We start from the raw sequence: 26,263 nt of genomic DNA, 5'->3' as shown, positions 1-26,263 counted from the left end.
TTCCAGGTTAGTGGTTTTTCCCATGAGGTATTTCACAATTGCTTTTATTCTTTCATTTGTTTCGATCTGTTTAACAGCATCTTGATTTCTCATATAGTCATTAGCTTCCATTTGCTCCAATCTAATTCTGAAGCAATGATTCTCTTCATTGAGCTTTTGAGATTCTTTTTCCATCTGGCAAATTTGGCTTTTTAAGGCATTCTTCTCCTCATTGCCTTTTTGAGCTTCTTTTGCCATTTGAGTTAGTTTATTTTTTAAGGTGTTATTTTCCTCAGTCACGCTGTTGAAAATCATTTCATAATTTTCTTTCATTGTTCTAATTTCTCTTCCCAATTTTTTCTCCACTTCTCTTATCTCCTTCTTAAGGTCCTCTATGGCCTGTAACCTGCTCACATTTTCCTATGAAACTTTTGGTGCAGGAGTTCTGAATTCACTGTCTTCCTCCTGTTACATGCTTTGCTTTTTTTTGTCCCCAAAATGGGAGTCTAATGTTGGAATCTTCCATATGCTTTGTTTCCTTTCCCTGGTCATGTCGCCCCTCAGTCACTTGACCCCTGGGCTTTTTGCCACAGTAGGACTCTCCCACCAGACAGGGGAGATTTCGTCCCAAATTCTGGTGTTTTCTCAGCTGTGGGAGGTATTAGATGGTGCCCTCTCTGAGGTCTTTACATGCTCTGGCAAGCTGGACACACCCCCAGGTCCTCCACCCTAGACTGCAATCCAGATCCAAGAGGTTAAAGCAAGAGCGATTACCCCTCAGATTGGTGTTTGGTCCCCCTACACTCTGCAGGCCAGGAGCTGAAACTGCCACGTGGCATGGCTGGCTGTGCTGGTGTCTCAGTGGCTTCTCACCCTGGGGGCAAAAGCCACACACTCCCACTTCCTGGGTCCCAAAGTCCAGACTGCACTGACCTCTCACTTTGTCCTTCACATCTATGTGTTGATAAATCTGGAAATGGCCACAGCTGTTGCTGATCTGGAGTCCCTCTTGCTGGCAGCTGTTCAGGCCCACCCGTGGGCTAAAGCCTTGGTATGGGGCTGTGCTTAGGTCCCAAAGCACTGTGCTGACCAATTCCTGCCAGCTTGGCATGCTGTCCTTAGTGGGATGTTAGCTTTTCTGTGTCATTTTGTGCGTTCTGCAGTTCCAAAGTTTGTTTAGAGTCCCCTTTTTGCATGGATTGGGGAAGATGGAAGCTGGAGCATCAGGGAGGTCCGGCTTCTACTCTGCTATCTTGACTCCTCTCAAGTGAGAATCTTAAACTTTCCAAATCTTACCTTATACTTTGCTGAAAATATTGAATATATTCATTTTAAGATCCCTTATCTATCAATGTGAATACCCATCATCTTCCCTTTCATTCCATTTTCCAATAAAGGGGTATTGTTTCTCTTTGTCAAGTCCATTTCCTTTATATTTATTCTTAATTGCATCTCCTCTTGTCTCAAATGGATTCCTAAAGTCACATATTGACTTAGTAAATCCCAAACTATGTTATATCATATTTTTCATTTATTTTGTTAAATACTCTTTATATTTTAACCTAATTAAGGTCACACTATAGATTAGGGGTGCCATGAACCCAAGCTGGTACCCTGATATCTCTTTATTTTGCCTATCATCCCCTCTTTATCTTTAATATTCAGAATCCATTCTTTTGTACTGTTTCCTTCCCTTTGTGAATAAATACTCCCAAGTGCCCCCCCAACAAAACAAAAGAATAAAAATCTCACTGTACTAAACCATTTCCTCAGCTAAGCTCCTTGAAATGATCTAAGCTATGTCACTACTCATTTTCATCTTTCCTCTCTCTCTCTCTGTCTGTCTGTCTGTCTGTCTCTCACTCACTCTCTTTATCTTTTTGCTCCTTTTCCACTAAATTAATATGTATATGTTTTACTCTCTAGTGTAGCTTCTGTAATCTCACTTCTGATGTCATCATTCAACTAAAACTGGCCTTTCTAAGCCTAACAATGCTCTCTTAAATTGACAAATCTGATGACTTTTTCTCAGTCCTTTCCTACTTGACTTCTCCAATGCATTGACACCATTAATCACCTCCTCATTCTGAATAATCCATTAAATTTTCATGAAATTGTTCTCCTACTATCTGACTACCCCTCTCCACCAATACAATGATCCAGCTACCCTGAGGACTTGCAATCCATCAATCATGGCACTCCATTGTTATGCCTTTTCACAGGTTGCCCCCCATTCTTATAATGTGCTGCCCTTCAGCTCTTCTTAGTTTTTTCTGGCTCTGCAAATATCTTTTTATTTACATGTTACCTTTGACCTTAGCATGTATATATATATATATATACATATATATATACATATATATATACATATATATATATATATATATATCCTTTTTGAGGGCAGGGGGCTACTTTTGTTTGCTTATTTTTATCTTTCTTTTTATTCCTTGTGCTTAGCCTAGTACCTAGAAAACAATCAGCATTTAATAAATTATTGTTTATTGACTTACTAGTCAGTGTAGTGCCACTGGTACCACAGCCACCACATGTAAGCTTATTATCTTTCCCTCCAAACACATACCTCTTCCACACTTCCTTATTTCCTTTGAGGAAACCAGCAGATTACCAACCACCTAACATTATACCTCCATGTTATCATTACCTTCTCAACATCACTTGCCTCATTTATTCAATTAGTTGCCAGATCTTTTCATTCAATATTACCAGCATTTCTTGCATCTGTTCTGTTTTCTCTGCTTATTTTGTTAATTAATTAAATTAATTAAAATAAGTCATTACACTTGCTCGATCCCTTATCACTTCTCTGAATTGTTTCAGTAGCTTCATAATTTATCTCTCTACATTGTCTCCCTCTCTCTTTGAAAAATCCATTATTCACATATCTGTCAAAATATTTGTTTTCTAAAATTCAATCAGACAATACACCCACCAGTACTCTATAATCTCGTGTCACCCCAATAACCTAAGATCATATATACAGTCCTTTTGCTTGAATTTCAAAGCTCCTCTCAACCTGGTCCCTTTCTGTCTATTCTATCTTTTACATTCAAATCTCCATTCACCCATTCAATAGTTCAGCCATACTCTGCTAATTCCCCCCATCCCAATATAATGTTCCATATACAATCTTCATGCCTTCCAACTGATTATCCCCCTTCCTGGAATGCATTCCTTCCTCATGGGCATTTTTTAGAATAATTCTTTCATGATACTGCTTAAATGACACTTTATTTGAGGAGGCCCATTGTGGTTCCCACCCCACCCCAACTGCTACTGCCTTCTTCTATTAAGGTTGCATTGCATTTATCCTATATCATATGTGTATGTATATGTGTGTGTACATATTTTGCCATTTTCCTTAAAATTCAACTTTCTTGAGGGAAATAATTATTGATATTCTTTGTATCTCCACCACTTAACAAAGTATCTATCTATCTATCTAATCTGTCTTACATATATGTGTCTTACATGTAATATGCATGTTATATGATCTTACATGTACCTTACTATATAACTTACACATATGTATCTATATATAATACAAATACATTAGCATTTACTAAGGCTCAGAAAAATTAGACATTAAATAAGTGTATTCTCCTCAGTAAAATATATGGAGTTATATATATCAGAGGTCTAATTTGAAATTCACAAATAATTATAGAAAGGGCAAGGTGCAGGAGAAAAAAAGGAAATTGTACTGATGCTTAAACACAGACATTCTTTGCAGCCTCAAAATCAGATAAGGATGAGGAAGTGAGCTTTAGTAATCTGATTTGTGTTTTCCCTCATTATGTACAAAGGGAAATGACTTTTGATATCAATTTCTGCTTAGAACTTCTTACATGGAAAATCACTTTTAAAACAGTACATTAAGTTCAATAGAATTATTTTTGAATGATCTGAATATGTTAGGTTTCTTCAATAATTTGGTAGATGGCAAAGGGGCTTCAGCTCAATGAAATGTTTGATCAACTCAGAATAATGGCAAAATGAAAAAAGAAAAGAACAATTAAGTTAAGGTTTATCTTGTTTTGCCCATGATAATATTTCTGAGTAAAAACTTTATTAAACTTAAAAATTACCATATACTAGTTATAATAAAATAGAAGAAAGTAACTATAAATTTGCAGCATTTAACGACCCCAGAGTTGGAGTATTTCAAAATGTATACAGAAAGTAAATATAATTACATTTATTAGGCACAAATTTTAGCTCCTTGCTAGTTTTTAATTGTGCTTCTCTAAATACTTTATGGGAACTTTTCTTCTATTCATCATTAACCATTTTTGGTATAGGTGGGACAGTGGAGCACTGGGCTCAGAAAGGGGAAGAATCATTTTCCTGAGTTCACATCTGGTCTCAGATACTTAATAGCTATATGACCCTAGGGAAGTCAATTAACCCTGTTTGCCTCAGGTCCTCTTATGTAAAAAGAAGCTGGAGAAAGAAATGGCAAACCACTTCAGCATCTTGCCAAAAAACCCTAGATGGGGTCACAAAGAGTCAGACATGACTGAAGTGGCAGAAAACCAACAACAAATGAACCCAGTAGTGGGATTTCAGGATCAAAGACTATGACTAGCACAGTAGCATGTCCTGTATAAATATAAAACGTTTTCAAGAAGTACCAACACAAGAGACGACTCGTGCAGCAGAGGTGCTGCCGCTCCGAGTCCTTCAGCTTACGGGACGGACGCGAGGAGAGGCCGGCGAGTTGCCATGCAGTCCCATGGCTTCAAAGCTAGTTTTGCCGAAGAGGCAAAGGTCATTTCAGAGCAGCTGCAAGGTCATGGGGAAACGGATGCATCCACCATCCAGGCTGAGCTCCCACCACCCGACCTGCCTTCTTTTCTGGACCTCTCAGCTGGTGACCAGGTCTAGGTGCAGCCCAGTGACAGCCTACTCCACCCCCCCCTGCCCGAGACCCGAAGCAGGAGCCTTCCCTGGCCACCCCCAGTGAGCAGGGCTTTCGGGGCCTCAAAGGGCTGCCAGCTTTGGAGGAGGCAGCCAGACCAGCCCATCCGGGCAGATGGCAGCCTAACATGACCATGGAGCTCTGTAGCTGGGCTCCTGATGCTGCGAAAGCTGGTGATTGGCCCCGGAGCCAAGCACTGAGCTCAGTAAGACCTGTCTGCTTAGCTCAGGTACTCCCCTGGCTCAAGCTGCCCAGCCAGAATGCAGCCAGGCTCCAGATGAGCAGGCCAGTGGGGCAGGGGCCCAGCTTGAAGAGCAGGACCTCCCTGACATTACCATCTATGAAACTTTCTTATTTAGCAGGGCTACCTTTGTGACCTCCACCCCACAGGAAGCTTCAGAAGGGCTGAAGCTGCTCGAAGAGAAGGACTACAAGAGCCCCCCAGCTCAGGAAGCACCCAGTACAGGCGGGGCAGAGCAGCCCAGTGCCAGATGCCCTCAGAGGCCTCAAGCTGCCGCAGGCAGCCCACCCAAAGCCACTCCAAAAAGTGGCCCTTTGGGGAAGGTGGGCCAGGAGAAACAATCCCTGGGTGGGGCCTCTTTAGCTGTTTCCAGGAGAGGGCATCAGTCCCTTCCTTTGCCTGGGCAGAAAAGATGGTCAGCTATCCTCCTCAAAACCTCTGGCTTGCCTGTCCTACTCAAGTCCAGAAGGGAACCCTTGGCACCTCCAGGAGCTAGACAGCAGAAAGGCAGGAGCAGGGAGGCGGGCAGGATGAAGGAAGCAGAGCCACCCGCCAAAGCAGGGCATAATCCGCCTGCCAAAGCAGGGAATAATCTACCCTCAGCAACCAAGGTGTCTCAACTTCTGTGCAGCAAATCAGTGCCACCTCGTTTCTCCTTGCATCAGAGAGGCCCCAGTGCTTGGGACCCCAAATCCAGGGACCCCCAGGCAGCTCGAATCTTGAAGCCCTTGCCTCCTACCCAGAACACCCAGTCCAGAGCCCTGTCCGGGACACAAGAGCAGCCCCACAAGCAGGATGCAAAACCACAGCCTCCTCCAGGACAGATGTGTCCCCAGTGCCTTGTGCTACAGAAGCAAGTGGAGGACCTCAAAAGCCAACTAGCTGCCATGCAGTGCCTCAGTGGGGAGCTCCAGGGCCTTCAAGGTGAAGCCCAGGATCCATCCACGGCAAACACTGGGGGCACCACCTGAATGCCAGACCCCGGACTCCAGGGCAGGCAGGCCCTCCCATGGAGTCTTTCCTGTTCTTCTTGTTTCCCTTACTTCTCCCTCACCCCCATTCCACATCCTCCCAGTTCAGATTGGAGGGCTGGCTGAGGCCAACATTAGCATAGTGAGCTTTGGCTCCTTTGCTGGGTGCTTCCCATCCCCACGTGGGACCCCACTCCCCCACTCTAAGTGGATGGCCAGGAGACACCTGGGCTCAAATCTCCTTGGCTGATGCTTCACTGACCGTTACCCTGGCCAAGCCACTTCATCTCCGAGTTCCCTCATTTGTAAAATGAAGCTAATGATTTCTTATGCTTCTGCCCCAGTTTCTATAGGACAAAAGAGATGATTTGTGTAAATTGCTTCAAGCGGCCTTAAAGGCTCCTGACTTTTGTTCCAAAGGAATGCCACAGCGTGCCAGTTGAGAGGGCATTTCCTGACGGGGAGTTCTCCAAGCGATTCCCTTCATGCACACACACGTGCTCTCGCACATGCATACATGCACACACACACACCCTCAGTTGTACAGGCATTCCCTCCTTTCAGACTTCCAGTGCACCCCATCCTTTGTGCACATGAAGACACTGAGGTCCAGGGGAAGCAGAGTGACTTGTCCAATGTCACACATTGTAAGCATTGCAGTTAAGCTTTGAGTCTCAGAGCTGAGGGCAAGCCTGGAGTAAGAAAGGTGGGGGCAGATCAGAAACCTCCCCTAGCTCAGATTTGACCTAGGGTTGATTTCTTTTGGGGAGGAGTTTGAGATGTCAGTGGGACAGTGGGAGAACATCTGATGGAAGTTGGCCATGGGAAGGGTTCTAGAAATAGAAGGGGCTGGATCCAGGCTTCTGGAGGCCCAGACTCCCCATGGCTGCTGGAGAGGCTCTTTGGAGGAGTAGTTAGCACTTGTGTCTTGTCAAAGGCAGACTTCCTTAGGGTCAGGTTGTGGCATTAAGTTTTTAGCAAGGTTCAGACATCCTTTAGGAGGTCAGGAAACCCAGGTCAGCCAATAGTGTCTTCAGTTTAAATCTACACATTCAAAACAAATTCCCAGGTTCATTTACAGTCTTCTCCCTTGCATAATGAAATGTTCATGTTGTTCTGTTTAATAATAAAGAAAATGTCAGAAAAAAAGAAGTACCAATACACAACTTCAACAACAATGAATTAATGTGAATATTTTCCTATTGTTTTTTTTTTTTTTTTGCTTTTTGGAGGGCAATTGGGGTTAAGTGACTTGCCCAAAGTCACATGGCTAGTAAATGTGTTGTGTCTGAGGTCAGATTTGAACTCAGGTCCTCCTGACTCCAGGGCCAGTGATCTATTCACTGTGCCACCTAACCACCCCTCCAAAGTTCTTTAAAGCTTACATATTTTGTCTTGTACCTTTCCCAGTGTGACAAACATAAGGAAATATATCAGAGTTCTTATAATTAATATTTCTTTAATTATTTATTGATAATTTTGAAAAAAATATTTATTATTGATAGTTTGCCTTTTTAAAATAATTGATTCCTATAATATTAGCATTTATATAGTGGAACTATATCTTGGTCTTATAGTTTTCTGTTAATCTCCTATAGATATAGGATTTTGTCATTTTCTCAAAGAGAATTATTCTCATTCTACACTTACTCTTTTTATTCTCAGTGCATTGATTTATTTTGTGTAAGGCCATTTAAAACTTTTAATAATCAAGATTATTTTGTTAAATTAACTCTTTTATCCCATACTTAGTTATGAGAAATATAATCCCCAAATCTCTTCTACTTTTTTAAGGTATGACTGTATTTTTAGTGAGTCAATCAGGGGAAATAGGTTAATAGGACTTGAATTTTGTTTGGGGAACTTTGATTGCTTTTCTCTTCTGTGGGCATATACATTTTCTTTTGTTTACATATTAAGAATTTCTTCAAGTGCAGGTGAGATGGTAGAGTAGAAACAGGACTTCCAAATGGCTCTGGGTTCCATCTCCTGCAATACAGGTAAAAAAAAAAGACTCTAAACAAATTTTAGAACTTCAGAAGCCACAAGGTGACAGAGAGAAAAAAAATTCCCACTGAAGGAAGCCCAGCAGGCTGGCAGAGAGGGTCCATTGCAGCACACTGGAAACCACGGGCAGCCCTGCCTGAGCCATGGTTTTAGTCCCATGGAGGCCTAGAGCAGACTTCAGGAGATTAAATCACCAGCAGCTGTGGCAGTTTCCAGACTTCTCAATTCATAAATGCTGAAGACAAAGTAGAAGGTCAGTATATCAGCAATGCGATATTCACAATGCCTATGGCAATTACAGACATGCTGATGTAGTTATCAATCACAAAATATATCAGGCTTTCTATATGGCGGATAAAGAGAGAACATTTATTAAAATACCAAAAAAACTGAGTCCCCAAACCAGAAAGTCAAAGCCATCAGAGTAGTTATGACATTGGCACAGGTAGATAAAGTAGAAAGCACCCACATTCTCAAGCCTTTAAAACAGAACAGGCTACCTCAGGCAAAGGAGAGTCCTCCTCTCCCCACTCACTGCAACCACCCAGCGTCCTGGAAGCGCGCTCCCAGCAGCTCCGGCCCCTGGCAGCCCTCAGCAGGAGTCCTTAGCAGAAATTCTGTCTGACTCAAAAAGGGGTTCGCGCTTCTGCTGCTGCTGCCTCTGCTGCTGCTGCTGCTAGTCACTGCAGGAACTCTAGCTTTGCTTCCGCTTCCTCTTGCCCCACCCCTTCCAGCTACATCAGCAAGTCCTATGGGGCATGGAAGAACTTTAAATCCTATAACCCTTACAGTCAGTGTGGAATATGTTTGGCCTAAGGGGATAGAAGAGTGTGGTCCAGCTGCTACCTCTGGAGTGAAAAGTGGAGGAGGCATGATGGCTGCAGCCACTGCTACATGGCTACTTCCAGAGCTACTGACCTGCAAATTGTAGGGGGACCAAGTGATCATTCAGAGGCTAGGTCCTCTTGCTTTGCCCTGCTGTGATATAGATTATGGTCTTGGGTGGTGCACCTGGGGTGTGTGACCAGTGAGTCAGAGTGTGTGGGGGCTGTAGAGAGGGCACCCATCTAATAGCTACGGCAGCTGCAAAAACCCGAGCGATTTGGGACATAGCTCTCTCCATTCTGGAAGCAGAGTTCTCCTGTGACAAAAAGTTCAAAAGTCAAGTAATTGGCTGCCAAAATGAGCAAGCAATGGAAACTCAAACAGAAGATAGAATACTTTTGGGGGGACAAAAAGAATCATGTTATGGAGTGGGAGGAAAACAGCAAAGTCAGAATTCCTGCATCAAAAGCCTTCAAGAAAAATATGAACTGATTATGGAGGAGCTCAAGAAGGATGTTGAATATCAAGCAATAGAAGGGGGGGAATTGGAAAGAGAAATGAGAATGATGCAAGAAAACCATGTAAAGCAAGTAAACAGCCTACTAAAGGAGACCTAAAAATACACTGAAGAAATTAACACCTTAAAAGATAGACTAGGGGCAGCCAGGTAGCACAGCGAGTAAGAGCACCAGCTCCAGTCTTGGGATTACCTGGAGATTGAATTCCGGACTCAGACACTTAGCACTCACCCAGAAACATCTGGCCGTGTAACCTTGAGCAAGTTACTTAACCCCAATTGCCTAGGGGTGGCCAGGTGGCTCAGCGAGTAAAAGCACGACACCAGTGTTGGGATGACCTGGATCAAATCTGGGCTCAGATACTCAGCACCACACCCAGAAAATAAACTGGCCATGTAACCTTCAGCAAGTTACTTAAACCTGATTTCTTTTTAAAAAAAAAGATAGACTAACTTAAATGGCAAAAGAGGCCCAAAAAGCCAATGACGAGAAGAATGCTTTAAAAAGCAGTATTTGCCAGATGGAAAAGGAATTTCAAAAAGTCACTGAAGAAAATAATTCCTTCAAAATTAGATTGGAGGAACTGGAAGCTAATGACTTTATGACAAATCAAGATACTATAAAACAGATCCAAGCAAATGACAAATTAGAAGGCAATGTGAAATATCTCATTGGAAAAGCCACTGACCTGGAAAATAGATCCAGGAGAGATAATTTAAAAATTATTGGTCTACTTGAAATCCATGATCAAAAAAAAGAGGCTAGACACCATCTTTCAAGAAATAATCAAGGAAAATTGCCCTGATATTCTAGAACCTGAGGGCAAAATAGAAATGAAAGAATTCATCAATTGCCTATTGTAAAAAAGAAAATTCCTAGGAATATTATAACCAAATTCCAGAGTTCCCAGGTCAAGGAGAAAATACTGAAAACACTCAGGAAGAAACAATTTGTGTATTGTGGAAACACAATCAGGAAAACACAAGACCTAGAAACTTAAATTAAAGGATTAAAGGATTTAGAATATGATATTCCAAAGGTCAAAGGGCCTACGACTAAAACCAAGAATTACCTACCCAGAAAAACTGAGTACAATGCCACAGGAAAAAGTATGGTCATTCAATGAAATAGAGGACTTTCAAGCATTCTTAATGAAAAAAAAAACTGAGGTAAAGAGAAAATTTGACTTTCAAGTACAAGAGGGAAGAGAAGCATGAGAAAGTAAATAGGAAAAAGAAATCATAAGGAACTGATCAAAGTTGAAGTATTTACATTTCTACATGGAAAAACAATAACTGTAACTCATACGACTTTTCTCAGTTTGAGGATATCTGAAGGGAATACATATGTGTATATATATTTATATACATGTATACATACATATATATGTATGTATAGGAGGATGTATGTGTACATGAATATATATATATATACATATATATATATGTGAGTGTGGGCATGTGTATGTTCATGGATACATAAAGAGAGGGCACAGAATCAGATGAATAGAAGGGATGATATGGAAAAAATAAAATTAAGATGTGAGAGATGGATTTATTGGAAGAAAAGAAGCAATAGATTAGGGTAAATTATCTCATTTAAAAGAGGCAAGAGAAAACAGTTACAATGGAGGGGAAAAGCAGAAAGGTGAAAAGGAATGGGGTAACCTGATTCTCATTGAATTTGGCTTAAGGAGTGAATAACATACACACTCAATTGGGTATCTTACCCTACAGGATAATAGGGGTAGGGAATAGGAGGGAGAGGACAGAAGGGAGGGCAGATTGGGGAAGAGTTAGAAGCAAGCATATTTGAAGGGGCATGTGGTCGAGGGGTAAGGTAGATTGGGTGTGGGGCGGTATGGGATGGAGGGAAGGGTAGTTGGTCCTTCACAATATAACTACTATGGAGCAGATTTAGGTAACTATATATATATATATATATATATATATATATATATATATATATATATATATATATACACACACACACACACACACACACACACACACACACACACACACACACACACAATCTATATTGAATTGCTTGTCTTCCCAGTGGGGGTGGGTGAAGAGGGAAGAAGGGGAAAATATCTGGAACTCAAAAGTTTTAAAAACTAATGTTTAAAATTGTTTTGATTTTACATGCAACTGGGAAATAGGATATACACGTACTGGGGTATAGAGACCCATCTTGCCCTACTAGAAAGTTAGGGAGTGAAGGGGGAGGACATAAGAGAGAACAGATTGGGGGAAGAGGTATTCATTCAGTAGGCTTGCTGTTTTGAGGGTAGGGGAAAGATGGGGTGAGAAAAAAGTGTAACTCAAAATTTTGTGGAGATGAATATTGAAAACTAAAAATAAATAAGATAAATGTAATTAAAAGAATTACTAACAATGAATTAACTGTCACTGGTTGTTGCATGTTGGAACCCTATCCCATTTTTGCTGAGTCTATAAAACAAGGTCATTTTTTATTTTGTTCCTTTTAAAAAAAATGTGAAAGAACTAATATATAATTTGTCAATGATATGTTGGATAGGTTTAAAAATAGAGGAATACAGACAAGGTTAACAATTAGAAAGCTATTGTAATAGTCTGTCATGATTATGGAGAGGGGCTGAAATAAGATAGTTTGTAAGAAGGTGAATAATGGGATTCATGTGATAGGGGTTATACAATTAGATTCAAATCATGGCAGTTAATTGGATGTGTAGGGCCAGAAAAGAAAGTGGTAAAATTAAAACAAATACACCTAGAAAAATAATAATGCTAAGATATTAAACAAATCTGAGAACTATTTTATAAAATAGTAGCAAAATCCATAAATAGTAATTCTAATTTTAAAAGAAAACAAAATTTCAAAATGAGAAAGGAGATATCACAAGGTGAAAGCAAGAAAATCATTACATTATTTTAGTTTATTGTACTCTGATATCAGTTTGAAAATCTAAACTATGTAGATGATCAACTACATGCAAAATGCATGAAGTAGATAACTAAAATTAAACCTATGTACATGAAATGGGGAAGAAAGTATAAAAAGCATAACTAAAATAGGTAAGATTCTAATATGAGAAATCAGACAGGCAATTTAAAAACTGCCTCACTCAGCATTTTAATATTCACTTCAAAGTGATACATGAATAATATATTTTTCTCAATTATTGAAAAGAGAAAAAAAATCAAAGTCTCAAAGCTGGCAAAATGAATAGACTGGAATATGGAAAGATAACAAACTTTGTATGACTAACAATATCTCTAAACTTAAAAGAAATTAAAACAAATGGAAGAATATTTTTGACAGTTACATATCAATCAAGTTCTAACATTCAAATATATAAAAACATAATATATACCTACAAGCATAATAATTAATCCAACTCAAAGAAGTAGTGAATATGAAAATGCAATTCATAAAATAGGGGGTGAAAACTTAATAACCACATAAAAATTGGAATTGTCTAATAACCACAAAAACCCATTTTTTTACAACTTAAATACATAATTTTAACTAACTAGGTTTCCATCACCAACACCATACCCCCACCAAAGACAAGGAAGAGATATTTTTTTTCAAAATTATTGGGAATGTTGGAGGAGATTCTTAAACAACATACAAATATTATGTGAGATAAAATAGATCATTTCAGTAACATAAAATTAAAAACAAATTTTCACATAAATAAAATCAATGAAGATGGAGTGACAAGAGAAACTGTACAGGAATATATTAGCTTCAGATATCGTTAATAAATATCTCATAGCCAAGAGAGAAATAATTGTAGATTGTATTGATTTATATAATATAATATAATATAATATTATAATATAATGGTATGATAATATAATATAATGTAATGTAGTATAATGTAATAAAATAAACATAATATACTATGGTATAATATAATATATAACATAAGTGTTATATCATATAATTATACAAAGGCATTATTATATATAAATTTTTATAGCATTTATGTTTTAAAAATAAAAATAATTGTAACAATCTGTGTATATATGAATATGTATGTGTATATGTATATTACATATATATGAAGAGAGAGATAGAAAGAAAATCAAGTAATTTTTATCAAAGGATATCTAAAACTTGGTACTTAAATGAACGGTAAATTATAAATGGGTATTTGAAAACATGTCCCAAATACTGAGACAAATACAAATGAAACTCAGGAATTTTACCTCATATCAAACAAAATGATAATATTTATCAATACAGGTATATTGAATGTCAATCTACAATTAATGAACTTGTGAACTGTTCTTTCTGCTCTGCTTATGTATTTGGAATTATTCAAGAAAAGTGACTTATCTCGGCCCTGCCTTTGACTTATGACCCTAAAGAAAGACAAAGACAGAAACAAAGTGTAATACTGAAATATTCAAGAAAATATCACCTTTGATAGCAAAGTACTATAGGTATTTCTCATGTTTGCAAGGGACCAAGACAAAAACCCTACTACTGTGTGAAGGTAATAGAATATCTTTATTCGGTGGGAATGACAAATAAGAGGAATTCAAAGGGAAAAGGAAGAATTTTGATAAACAGATGCATAGTATAATAAAAAAATAAGAAAAATATGAAGTTACTACAATAATATACATGATGCTGAATGTAATATACACATATATGTATATATGTACATATGCATATATACATACCTATACATGTGTGTATATACATACCCACATTGTGTCTGTCTGTCTATCTATCTATTATCTATCATCTATTTCTCTATCTATCTTTTTATAATAGTCCTGTATAACACATAGTTAAACTGTCTTTGAGGCAAAAAGTTAGAGGACTACTTTCATAGAAGTACATTGTGTTTATTGTAAGATGTGATCAACATCTTGGGTCTTTTTAAAAATTGCCTCTATTTGTTATAAGGGAGGGTTGGGGATAGGTAGCGTGTGCAGAAAATAAAAACAGGAATCAGTGAAATACTATTTTGAGTAAATAAACAAGAATGTAACATAACATTTATAAAATAGTAAATAAACATGAAATGCCAAAAAATATATTTTTTTTAATTTGTCACATCTCTATTCCTGTATGTTGATTTACCCTCATTAATTTCACATCTTTTCCCTTCTGTAACTATAGGAAAACAATAAGATGTATGTTATTGTAGCATTTTGCAACAGTTAATTGAAATTTTCATATACTTAATAGAAAAGTCAGCCAAGAAAACCCATCCCTAACACTTTCTTCAACGGTTTTATGGTTCAGTTTAAGGATTATAATTATCATTATAAAACATTGCTTAACTTAAGGATACAATTCAGGCAGATGAAGTTTTTCAATCCTTTTGTGCACAATCTTTTCACTGCTCCTAAGGAAATCAATAAGGCAAAAGGTTATAATGTTTAAATAGAGAACCCCGTGCAGTAGGAAGGTAAAGAGGATTACCACAGAGAATATTTTATCAGTAAAGAAAATAAACTTAGAACTATCTATACTAAATGTAAGCATGAACAGACCTGAATTGCTTTGGCTAGCAATTGCTACTTTCTTAGAAAGTTATCAGAAATTATCACCTCTATTATCACATGAATCTTAATAACCTTGGGAGATGATTAGGAAAAACATTTCCCATTCTCCATTTTTAAGGCTCATTCTGCCAGAAAGCAGTCTAGTTTCTATAATTTACAAACACCAAATAATAATTATAGATAGTTTTGTCATACATATATTATTATCCCTGTTTTCTGTGATATGTTTCAGAGAGATGGCTAAGTCCATTAAGGGAGCTTTGCAGTTTCCCCAAATAATACATGTTGTCCTGCGGCTGCTTTTTCTGGGTCCAATTGCTTGTCGATCTTTCTTTCATCTTCAAGATTTATATCACTTGTGGAAAACTCTAAAGGTTATTCACTTAAGTACATGTAATCATGTAATCATAGAAAAACTTGGTTACAGATCAATTCTACAAAATTCTGTAGTATTCCATGATTTGATGCAACCAGCACAATGTTGGGTAAAATAAAAGGCATCTGGAGGAACTCTCAATAATTAGGAGATTCCTCTGCAATTTGCTCTCTACACTAGAATTCCTCCATTATAAGAGTGAGCAATTTTGGTATACATGTTTTAAACCTTACCTAATGTCAGAGGTTGTAGAAAAGGGCTATCTCTCATATCTTTTTATGGACTCTTGAATAATTATGATACATTGATGAGAAACTTGGTGTAAGTAGTCCATAATATTCAACAATAAATGCAATGGGATCTTGTATTCTCTCCAAATTTCCAAAGTCATTTTCCTAAATCATAGGTCTAATTATGTCATTCCCTTAATCAAATAGCTATGAATGGTTCCCACTAGGTTCTCAGTAGTATCTCTAGGATGAAATATTATTTCATCTTATCTTATTCCTTTTTAAATTTATATTTTATCTGCAAGTTTCAAAGCACACAGAGTAGTAAGCTCAGTAGTAAGGATAGGAAAGAAGGGAGGAAGGAAGTATTTATTAAGTGTCTACTATGGGCCAGGCACTGTGCTATGTCTTTTTACAAATATTATCCCATTTGATACTCAAAACAACTCGATAAGGTAGGTACTATTATCACGCCCATTTTACAGTTAAGGAAACTGATGGAGAGAGAGATGAAGTAACTTTCCCAGAGTCAAACAGCCCATAAGGTTAGGCTGGATTTGAGATTTGATATTTCTTATTTGAGATCCAGCACTCTATCCATTGTACTAGATGGTTCTAGGGACTGGGTAAGAATTGGAATTGGAAATTCAATGCTATTGGGAACTAACTCCCAGATCAAGACATTTCTTCTACCAATATAGAAGGATAATATTAAAATACTAAGAGGCTAAATGATTTGAACCCAGGTCATTCAGCCTTCAAGATCAGATTTCTAATCACAATGTCATACTGTCTCTAACAGTGTACAGGGTGTTCTAGGAGCACTAGCAGCTCTGGTGTGAAGGCTTGCTTAGCCAATTTCAGGGTTGCTCAGGACATTTGGTGTCTATTTTGAACTCAGTTCTCACCTGTGGATCCGTGAAACTGTAGCATGTAAAACAGCTACACCCAGGTAACCTCTCTTGTCATGGACTAAACCAGACTGAGGGAAACAAATGGGCTTCAAACCCATTGGAGAGTTAGAGGGCTGCTTATTTCAAGCATGTGAAGACTTCCCCAACAGAATGGGTGGATGGGAACATTATGCTCCAGTGGCCACGAAGGTGACTGATGCAGGAGTTGTGGAGTGCTTAGAGTTTGGTCAGACATAAAAGACATCAAGGTTATCCATTTCATCCCAGGCTTTCACCAGTTGTCTGGATTATTGTCTTGCCACATGATTTTGATAACACTGGGCAAGTGAGACTAAAGACTGTGTGTACTTGTGCCTCACGAAAATTCAATTCACGCATGAATTAAGATACCTCCCCAGGATGCCATTGGTCATCTTAAAAAATGAAGGACAACAATTGTAACTAGAGAAGGACATGTATATTAAATATAAATGAGTGAACGTGAATGTATTGGTTTTGACTGTTCAAATATTTTTATTGGTAAAAGTATGCTATCAAAAAAATGTGGATATCCCGCTCTGGGGTACCGGTTATAAGAATTCAAGGAAAATCACAAGAACTTGTCATTCTGATCTCTGAGACATACAGATATAACCAAGTGTTGACATGCTATGTAACTCTTAAAACTACAGGATTCTCTTTGGATTGTTGTGCAGAAAGCTGATAAGAAATTGACATGTTGCTTGCTTCCTTTTACAAGAAGTTGTCACCAGTCAGAATTTATCACACCAAGGCAGATAACAAGGTAATGAAAGTGACACATACACAGTGTCAGAAGCATTTGTATTTCCTGCCTTTTTGACTTTAAAAAGCATCCTTAGTTGATTCTACTGGAAATATTTTTAGCAAAAATTATCCCTGTGACTCTTTCCATATGTTTTAAAAAAATTATCAGGCATTCAAACATCCACAAAAATTAAAGATACAAGGATATGAATTCTTCCTTCTTTGCACATGTAGCAGCAAGCACCCCAAGCGTCCTCAGGGTTTGCAGCTACCACAGGTTCTTGGATCTGCTTTGCTAAAGGAAAGCAACTCAAAATGGGTTAACAAGCTTACTTTAATCAGTCAGACATATATCGTTTACCTTATTCAGGAGAAAAGGTCAGCACCATGAATCTCAAAGTATACAGGCATAATTATCAAGACAGAAACATCAAGTAGACAGATTTCCAAACTGTCCAACCATTACATCCATACCCAGTCAACATCTGGGTTTCCACATTCTGGGTTTTTCAAAGCCGGGGGACTCTCAACAACGGCTTCCCAGAATTCAGATCAAATCACAGAACATTTCTCAAAGTGAGTCCCAAAACAAAGCTACACATCAGGGCTTATATAGCCTTCTCCTGGCTCAGAGAATGTAACAACCTTATTGACCCACTGGCCAATCAAAAAGTATCTACTGAAAAACAAGCCTCCCTCCCCAGGCTTCTGGTGCACTTTAGCCTAGGGGCAGGGAAGATCTTTAAAATTTACATTCGCATTACAGCACAGTAAGTTGACACAGAAGCAATGCATAGATACAATATCCTCTTATAATGTCCTCATCTCTCCTGAAGTCTGTGTTTAACAGAAAGAATAAGTTCTAGAGTTACAGACATTACATAACTGATTGCTTATCTCACTCAATTTGTAATATCTCTTAATATCTATCTCTTTCTATAATTCCTATGGTCACTATGGTCTATCTAATTTGTGTACATGTCACTTCTTTGGGGCATTACTAGATGGGTTGATCAGGAAGTTGGGGTGGATGGGCTGATGCAGTGAACAGACAGGAATACCTGACTTCTCATTCATTCTCAAACACTAACTCTATGCTCTAAGCAAGGCATTTAATATCTCTTTCCTTCAGTTTACTTTTCTGAAAAATGGGGTTGGGACAATAATTGTATCCACCTTCCATGGTTGTTGTGAGAATCAAATGAGATGATATTAGCAAGTGCTTTGAAAACCTTAAAACACTATATGACTGCTAATATCTTGAATCTAGTGAAGCACTGCACAGTCTTTAATGATATCCTCGTGGATAAGCTGCAAAGGCATGGGCCAAGGTCTAACAGTTAAATGAAAAGAGAAATGTTTGGATATCAGGACCCAAAGAGCTGTTAATAATTAGTTGAACAGTGGAGTGTTATTAATAAGTATAATAACAATAATAAGCCAGGATTCACCTAGTACATCAAGGTTTGTAGAAAGTTTTAAAATATTAACCCATTTTATTCCCACAATAATTCTGACATGTAGGTGCTATTATTATCCTAACTTTACATATGAGCAAACTGAAGCATACAGTGGTTAATTGACTTTCTTAGGGAAATACAGTTCGTACATATGGCAGGTGGGATTTCAACTTAGGTCTTCCTGTCCTCAGATCTAGTGCTCTATCTACAGCACCGCCGAGCTGCCTATAATGGGAATGGGAATTTGAAGATCTTCCCTGCGCCTTAATAGGGCTTAAGTGAATTTGTGGACCTTTCCTGATTTGAAAATAAACTCTGCCCCCTAATAGGTTGAATGTGGTCATGTGGAACCTGTGGTAGGAGACTTGTTGTTTTCAGAAACGCCCACACCTTGTTACTTTAGTGGGTCATGAGGATTGTGATATTCTCTGATCCTTGAGAAGGCTATATATACCTCTGAGGTGAGGTTTTGTTTTGGGACTCACTTCAGGAAGAGTTGTGTGATTTGACCAGATGAGACTCTAGGCAGCCATTGAGCCCCCAGCTTTGGAAACCCAGATTTTGGTGCTTTTCTCTGTGGTAACTATCACTATATAATCATCAGATGTCTAGAAGCCGTATCCATTTAATTATGTTATTTTCTCTGCCTGTATTTTTGTGTACTTGTAACTTCTGTTTGTATTCTCTGAAGTTCAGGGTGTTGACTTTTTCCCCTGAGCTAGGTGAATGATATATGTTTGATTAAAGTATGATTGTTAACCCTTTTTGATTTGTTTTTCTTTAGAAAAGATCAAAGAACCTGTGCTAGCAGACTTCCTGGGTATGCTAGGATGCTTGCTGCTATACTGCCAAGTGCTGTATCATATTTTTATGGATGGTTTAGGTCAAGGGTGGGGAACCTGTTACCTATGAGGAGATAAGTGGCCTTCTAGGTCCTCAAGTGTGGCCCTTTCTCTAAATCCAAACTTCACAAAACAAATCACTTTAATAAAAGAATTTGTTTTGTAAACCTTGGACTCAGTCAAAAGGCCTCACCCAAGAAAATAAACTTTAGATTTTTGTTGATTAAATTTGTATATAAGACTAAGGTTAAATAGCTTCAGGAGTGGCTAAGTGATTCAGTGAGTAAAGCGCCGGCCCTGGAGTCAGGAGGACCCAAGTTCATTTCCGGCCTCAGATGCTTAACACCCACACACTGACACACACACACAAACTAGCCATGTAACCTTGGGCAAGTTACGTAACCCTAATTGCCCTATAAAAAGCAAAAAAAAAAAAAAAGGTTAAAGGGCTTGCTTAGATAGATAGATAGATAGATAGATAGATAGATAGATAGATAGATGATAGATAGATAGATAGATAGATATAATGAAAGGATACAAAATAACACTGATAGACTGAAAGAAGTCAAATCTAATAAGAGTACATTTGAGTTAAAAGTAAATTTTAATGCTAAGTTCCAAAAATAAAATCTCTATAAGTAAACTCTTCAGAAGGGTGGTTATCCATATCATTAAAAAGTAATGAAGACTTTAGTGATTTGCAACAATGAATTTAATGTTATATTAGACTGGATTAAAACAGGTATGATTTTCCAAATGAGGGATATATTTTCATGCAATACTCTGACTTGATCACAGCCTAGAGTATTATATTCAGATTGACCCACCATATTTTAGTAGAATTATAATAAAATGGACCATATCCAAAGGAAGATGACCAGGATGGTGAGTTACTGAATCAGAAAAATCAGCATGGAGAAACAATTTCTCTAGGAAATCTTCCTTTTTATGCTTCACCCATAAAATTATCATCATTATTATTTTTTTGCTTTTTGGAGGGGTGAAGGCAAGGCAGTTGGGGTTAAGTTACTTGCCCAAGGTCACATGGCTAGTAAGTTTTAAGTGTCTGGGGCTGGATTTGAACTCAGGTCCTCCTGACTCCAGGGCCAGTGCTATATTCACTGTAACACCTAGCCATCCCCAACCCAAAAAATTATTTACAATAATATATTTTGCTAAGTATCTTGATGTTACCTAACTTTTATTACTTAAATCACTGTCTCTCTTTCTTATCTTTAATCTTCCTTTCTAGTTCCTTTCCTTCCATTTAAAAAATATAACTAAGTCCTATTTATATGCATACACACATATGTACAATTCATTGATGCTACAATTTCCACAACCTATTTTTTTTTCTATCTCCATTCTATGCTTCACTATCCTGCTTCTTAAAAAATGTAATTCAGGCAGTTAAGTGGTTCAGTGGCTAGAGTGTTGGACTTGTAGGTCAGGAAGACCTGAGTTTGAATCTTGCTAGAAAATCTTTGGGCAAGGCACATTAACCTTCCTCAACCTTCAATTCCTTGCTGCAAAATGAGGATATTTGGGGTAGGTAGTTGGTGCAGTGAATAGAGCACTCGCCCTGGAGTCAGGAGGACCCGAGTTCAAATCTGGCCTCAGACACTTAACATTTACTAGCTGTATGAACCTGGGCAAGTATCTTTATCCCAGTTGTCTCCCTTCCCCCTCCAAAAAGACAAAAAGGGGGTAATAACCTCCACTTCACAGAATTATCATAAGGATGAAATGAGAGTAGAAAGTACTTTGAAGACCTTCAAGTGTGACATAAATGTTATCTACTATCATCCTCATTTATTATTCTTCATTTATCACATCTGAGACAAATGTTGGCCATAGGAAGGGAGCATAATTGTCACTGATATTCAAATAATATTTGACCTTGGTGACTTAGACTTCAAAGTATGAATTTGCTTCTCTAGGGGATGTTTCTCTTGTTGTCAAACTCCTCCAGTGACAGAAATCAAAACATCTCTTGCCAGATTTGTCTAATCCTTTTATGCCTCTACCAGTTTTCTATTCTTTGGATCTTTGCTAGGCATATACCCACTCTCTTTCTGTGTTGGCATCATAGATACTGTCATGTATTTTTGTTTTAGCCTGAAATTACATGCATTTCATATATATTTTTTTCCTCTGGGGATATTCTCTCACTCTTGGGTCTATTTTCTGGATTTGCAATACTGTATGCCTATTTCTAAAATTTTGTCAACTCTATTTAAAATCCTGGTTTTCATCTTATTCTTCAGGTCTGACTAGAATTTCACTCCTTGACTTCCCTACTCTGTTGTACCATTTATTTATAACATTTCCATTTCATATTGACTCCATTTTTCTTTATTATTAAAATCCATTTTTCCTCTGAACATAATCAAACAATTCCCCAAATGCACTAATGGAAAGTAATAGATACTGTAATTCTCTTATACTAACATAATTTCACCCAGGTAATACACATTTTTAAATTATACCTCATTGACAAGGAAACACTTAGGAATCTTTAAGCAATTAGTAATATGCAAGGAAACTTTAATCATAACTGACATCTGTTGTTGGGGCATCTGTTGTTAACTGTCCTTCATCTGAGCAAGGTAGGAAGATTTTTAAAAAGTCTCTTAAAAGAGATAGTTGCCTGTTAACTTTTGACGGGCAATTATCTCCTATTTGATCAGAAAACTATTGTGCCTATATTTCAATTTTCAGCCTCCAGAATAGCTTTTTTTGTATTTTGCTAAAGCGTTTTCAAGCTACATAGCTCACATACTGTCGCAGTAGCACATACATTAACCTCACTTGATCCAAATACTGATATTGAGAAGCAGGCCAGGTAGGTGTTGCTATTCTCATTTGTTACAGCTGTGCAACAGAGGCTTGGGAATTAAACTTGACAAAAGCCTCCTAACTATAAATGGTTGCAGAGTGAAGCCTCAAACCTTTCCTTCTGAATAAAATTCCAAATTCTTCCCACTATGCCACACCTTATCAAGTGGACATTAGTATTAAATATCAATAGTGTTTTGTCTTTTTTTGGAGGGAGGAAGGCAGGACAATTGGGGTTAAGTGACTTGCCCAAGCTCACACAGCTAGTAAGTGTTAAGTGAGGTCAGATTTGTCCTCTGATCCTCCTGATTCTAGGGCTGGAACTCTATTCATTGTGCCACCTAACTGCCCCAAGTAGTGTTTTGAATACATACTATACCTTCTCTTCCCTTCAGTGTTTATAAGACCTTTGGTTAATAGCTAGGTATTCAGTGCCTAGCACATATTCAGCTCTATATGAATGTTAGCTATTGTATTTGTTTAGCACTTAGCATAATGCTTAGTATGCAGTAGGCATTTAATAAATCATTACTTCTTCCTTTCTTCATCCCTTCCTCCCTCCCTCCCTCTCTTCCTACCTGCCTGCCTTCCTCCCTTCCTTCCTGGAACACACCTAATATAGGATTGGGTGTATAATTTTCTTATGAATTAGTTATTATCCTCTTTCTCTAGTTCTCATATCCCTATCACAAGGTTTTGACATTCATGGGACAGAGTTTATTTTTTCTATCTCTGCCAGTGTTTTTCATAGTAGTTGCTTAGCAAAAGTTCATTGAATTGAAGAAAATAGGGCTGCAAACTATTTTTAATGCTTTGTTAAGTTGACCAAATACCTTAAAGAGTTTTGAGATTCAATAGAGGAAGGGGAAAAAGAAACAGTTGTTTTTTTTTTTTTAAGAAGAAATTCTGGCTCCTGGGATAATTCTATTCCTCTGTTCAAAAAGATATAGTGATTTCTCCATAGTTTGAGGGATAAAATAGGTAGTTTGGTTTGGCAATTAAAGCAGTTCAATTTTTCTAGTATGGACACACATTACTCCCCCTCACACTCTCTATTTTGCAGTCAAACTGGCCTACATACTGTTCCTTCTCCCACCTACATCCCTTTACAAAGGTAGTCATTTGTGCCTGCTATAGTTTCCCTCTTTGTCTTCACCTTTTGAAACCCATCGTTCTCTTTAAAACCTAGCTCAAACACCATCTGCCCTCAAGACACCTCTCCTAATCACCAGATTTTTAGTCATTTTAGCCCAAGTACTTATTTCATGTATATATATATATGTGTGTGTGTGTGTGTGTGTGTGTGTGCGTGTGTGTGTGTGTGTGTATACATACATATGTATGTTCATTCACAGTTAACATATTATTTCCACTAAATAGAATGTAAGCTTCTTAAGATGAGGTACTGTTTCACTCATATTAGTATCTCAAACCCACTCACAAATTATAGGCACTAAATAAATGATTATTAATAGATTGAAAGAATCTAGACTAGGAGCCCTAAGTTAGGACTAAAATAAAATAAATAATGATGTAGAAAGGGACTTGAAGAGATGAAAGAAAAAAAAACGTCCTGGTGGCATTATTGACTGGTGTCTGAATAAGGTGTACAGGGTATTAAGACAATTGATGATCATTATAAAATATATTGATTTTTCCGTTGTTATTTTTGTTTGTTTGTTTGGGAGGGGGCAGGCAAGGCAATTGGGGTTAAGTGACTTACCCAAGGTGAAACAGATAGTGTCAAGTGTCTGAGTTCGCATTTGAACTCAGGTGCTCCTGACTTCAGGGTCAGTGCTTTATTCACTGTACCACCAAGCTGCCCCTCCATTGTTATTTTAAAGGAACATATGATTATCAACTCTTATATAAAAGAGAGTGCAAGGGTCCAGGAAAGCTAATTTCAAAACCTGGCACTGAGCCTTTGGACACATAGCTTAGCTTGACCTTAGAGACCTGCATCTTCATCCATAATATAGTGAAAATATATTTACATTATCTACTTAATACAGTTATTAGAAGGAAAATGCATTAATACTTTAAAGAGCTACAATAATGTAAATTAATAGTCTATTATATCAATAATGAGACACTAATTATTTGCATAAAAACATATCTTTCTAATTCATTACTTATGTAATTACTTTGACTTAAAAATTGACAATTTGAAAAAAATAATTTAAAGATGGATATAGATGGTTAATGATACCTGGAAGCAGAATCAATCAGCAGGATTTTCTGATAGCCTTACTGTATTGTACAATATGTTGATAAATACATAATCTAAAAGCAATGCCTGGATTCTTAAATCAATACACATTTCTAATTGTGCTATTGAGTCTTGGTGACAGACTCTTAAATAGTGGTCATGAATTGGGACTATTATAAATGTGTGTATATATATATGATAGATAGATAGATAGATAGATAGATAGATAGATAGATAGATAGATAGATAGATAGATAGATATTGCTAGTATGAAAGCTTCTGCTTTTCAGGCAAACACTATTGTAGAGTCATCTTAATTTTTTTTTTCAAGAATCATGTATTTAGAATGATTTATTTTGGCTTAGATATTTTGGGGGCAGTATGTCAATTTGAAAATTGAAAAAAGAACATACATTTCCAGTTTTAAAATATACATACATGTGAATACTGATATTTTATCTAATCCTGTACATTTTAAAAATTTCACTGATATATCATTGCATCAATTAATTTAACAATAAGGTGATTTTAAAAAGATGTTACTGTAGTTTTACCTATGATCATTAAATTTCTAATCCTACATTATTTAATTTCTTTGAAACTGTTTTTTAAATTTTGTTTATATGTTATATATGTGTCTTGGTAGGTTAACCAAAATATGCAATATTTTTTATCTATCTGTCTATCTATCATTTTTATTTATTTTTCCTTGGTTTTGCTAACAACAACAGAAATTCCAGTTTCTATTTAATCCTAGTAGTAATATGAAAACACTGGCTATTCTGTTAACTAACATGTGCAGACTTTGAACAATATTTTTTTTCAAAAGAAGGAAGATAAGGTCCCAATAAACATCTGAAAAATCCCTCATATTTCATGATTAGAGTAATCCTTATTAAACCAAACTCTTATGTAGCATCATCAAAAATTTCCTTGCATTCATTATATATCTCACAACCTTTCTGATTATTCCATTGATTATTTTTTCACCTTGTTTATTGTCTAAGTTTTCTTAAGTAAATCATCCTAAAATTCACAGATATATCTTTCTTCTGTCTATGCTTTTTCTATTAATGTATTTTTATCCTCCTATGATGTAGTTATTATTTGTAATACAAAATAAAAGTGGATATAGTAAGAATCTTTGCTCTCTCACCATTCTTGTTGGGAAACTTTTTAGTATTACTCCATTAAAGGTATTCTACTTCTTGGTGTTTAATTATTATTATTATTTTTTTTAACAATGAAGTCGTGTTTTATTTGCTAACGCTGGATGTTTATGCCACAAGGACACAGGCTCCACCGACGCCCTTGATCTTTTCCTCTGCTCGCCTGCTGAAGATCTTCGCCTTCACAATGACTGGCTGCTTGGGGAGTTTCCCTTTTCCTAAGACTTTTAGTAGCCCGACTATACAACATCAGTGATAGGGGCAAGGCCCTCCTTGTTTTTGGCAGCACTAATCCTGGTCTGCTCACTGACCAGTGTCCACAGCTTATCAAGGTTGACGGTTGGGCAGTAGCTTTGGTTTTTCTCAAGTGGCAATGCCTCATACCCACTTTACCAAAATAACCTGGATGATATTTGTCAAAGTTGATCCGGTGATGGTGCAGCCCTCCTGCATTGCCCCAG

The 26,263-nt window shown here is 37.4% G+C and overlaps 2 protein-coding genes across 5 annotated transcripts in view; both read left to right on the top strand.

Moving 5' to 3' along the window:
* Nucleotides 1-26,263, top strand: part of CCDC102B (coiled-coil domain containing 102B) — a 762,014-nt gene that overhangs the window by 609,065 nt on the left and 126,686 nt on the right. The gene's annotated exons all lie outside the window — the stretch shown is intronic.
* Nucleotides 4,661-7,259, top strand: LOC138170326 (uncharacterized protein CXorf49-like). The gene is given in 3 exon segments (XM_069099567.1): nt 4,661-4,908; nt 4,911-5,094; nt 5,097-7,259. Coding segments are annotated over 3 exon segments (1,404 nt in total). The 5' UTR covers nt 4,661-4,722; the 3' UTR covers nt 6,131-7,259.

The sequence above is a fragment of the Petaurus breviceps genome, unplaced genomic scaffold, assembly GCF_028583685.1.
Source record: "Petaurus breviceps papuanus isolate PSGF00001 unplaced genomic scaffold, PetGlider_PUasm1.0 38, whole genome shotgun sequence".
Classification (NCBI taxonomy): domain Eukaryota; kingdom Metazoa; phylum Chordata; class Mammalia; order Diprotodontia; family Petauridae; genus Petaurus; species Petaurus breviceps.
Note: the sequence above shows the minus strand (reverse complement) of the source record. Positions and strands in the feature narration are given on the sequence as shown.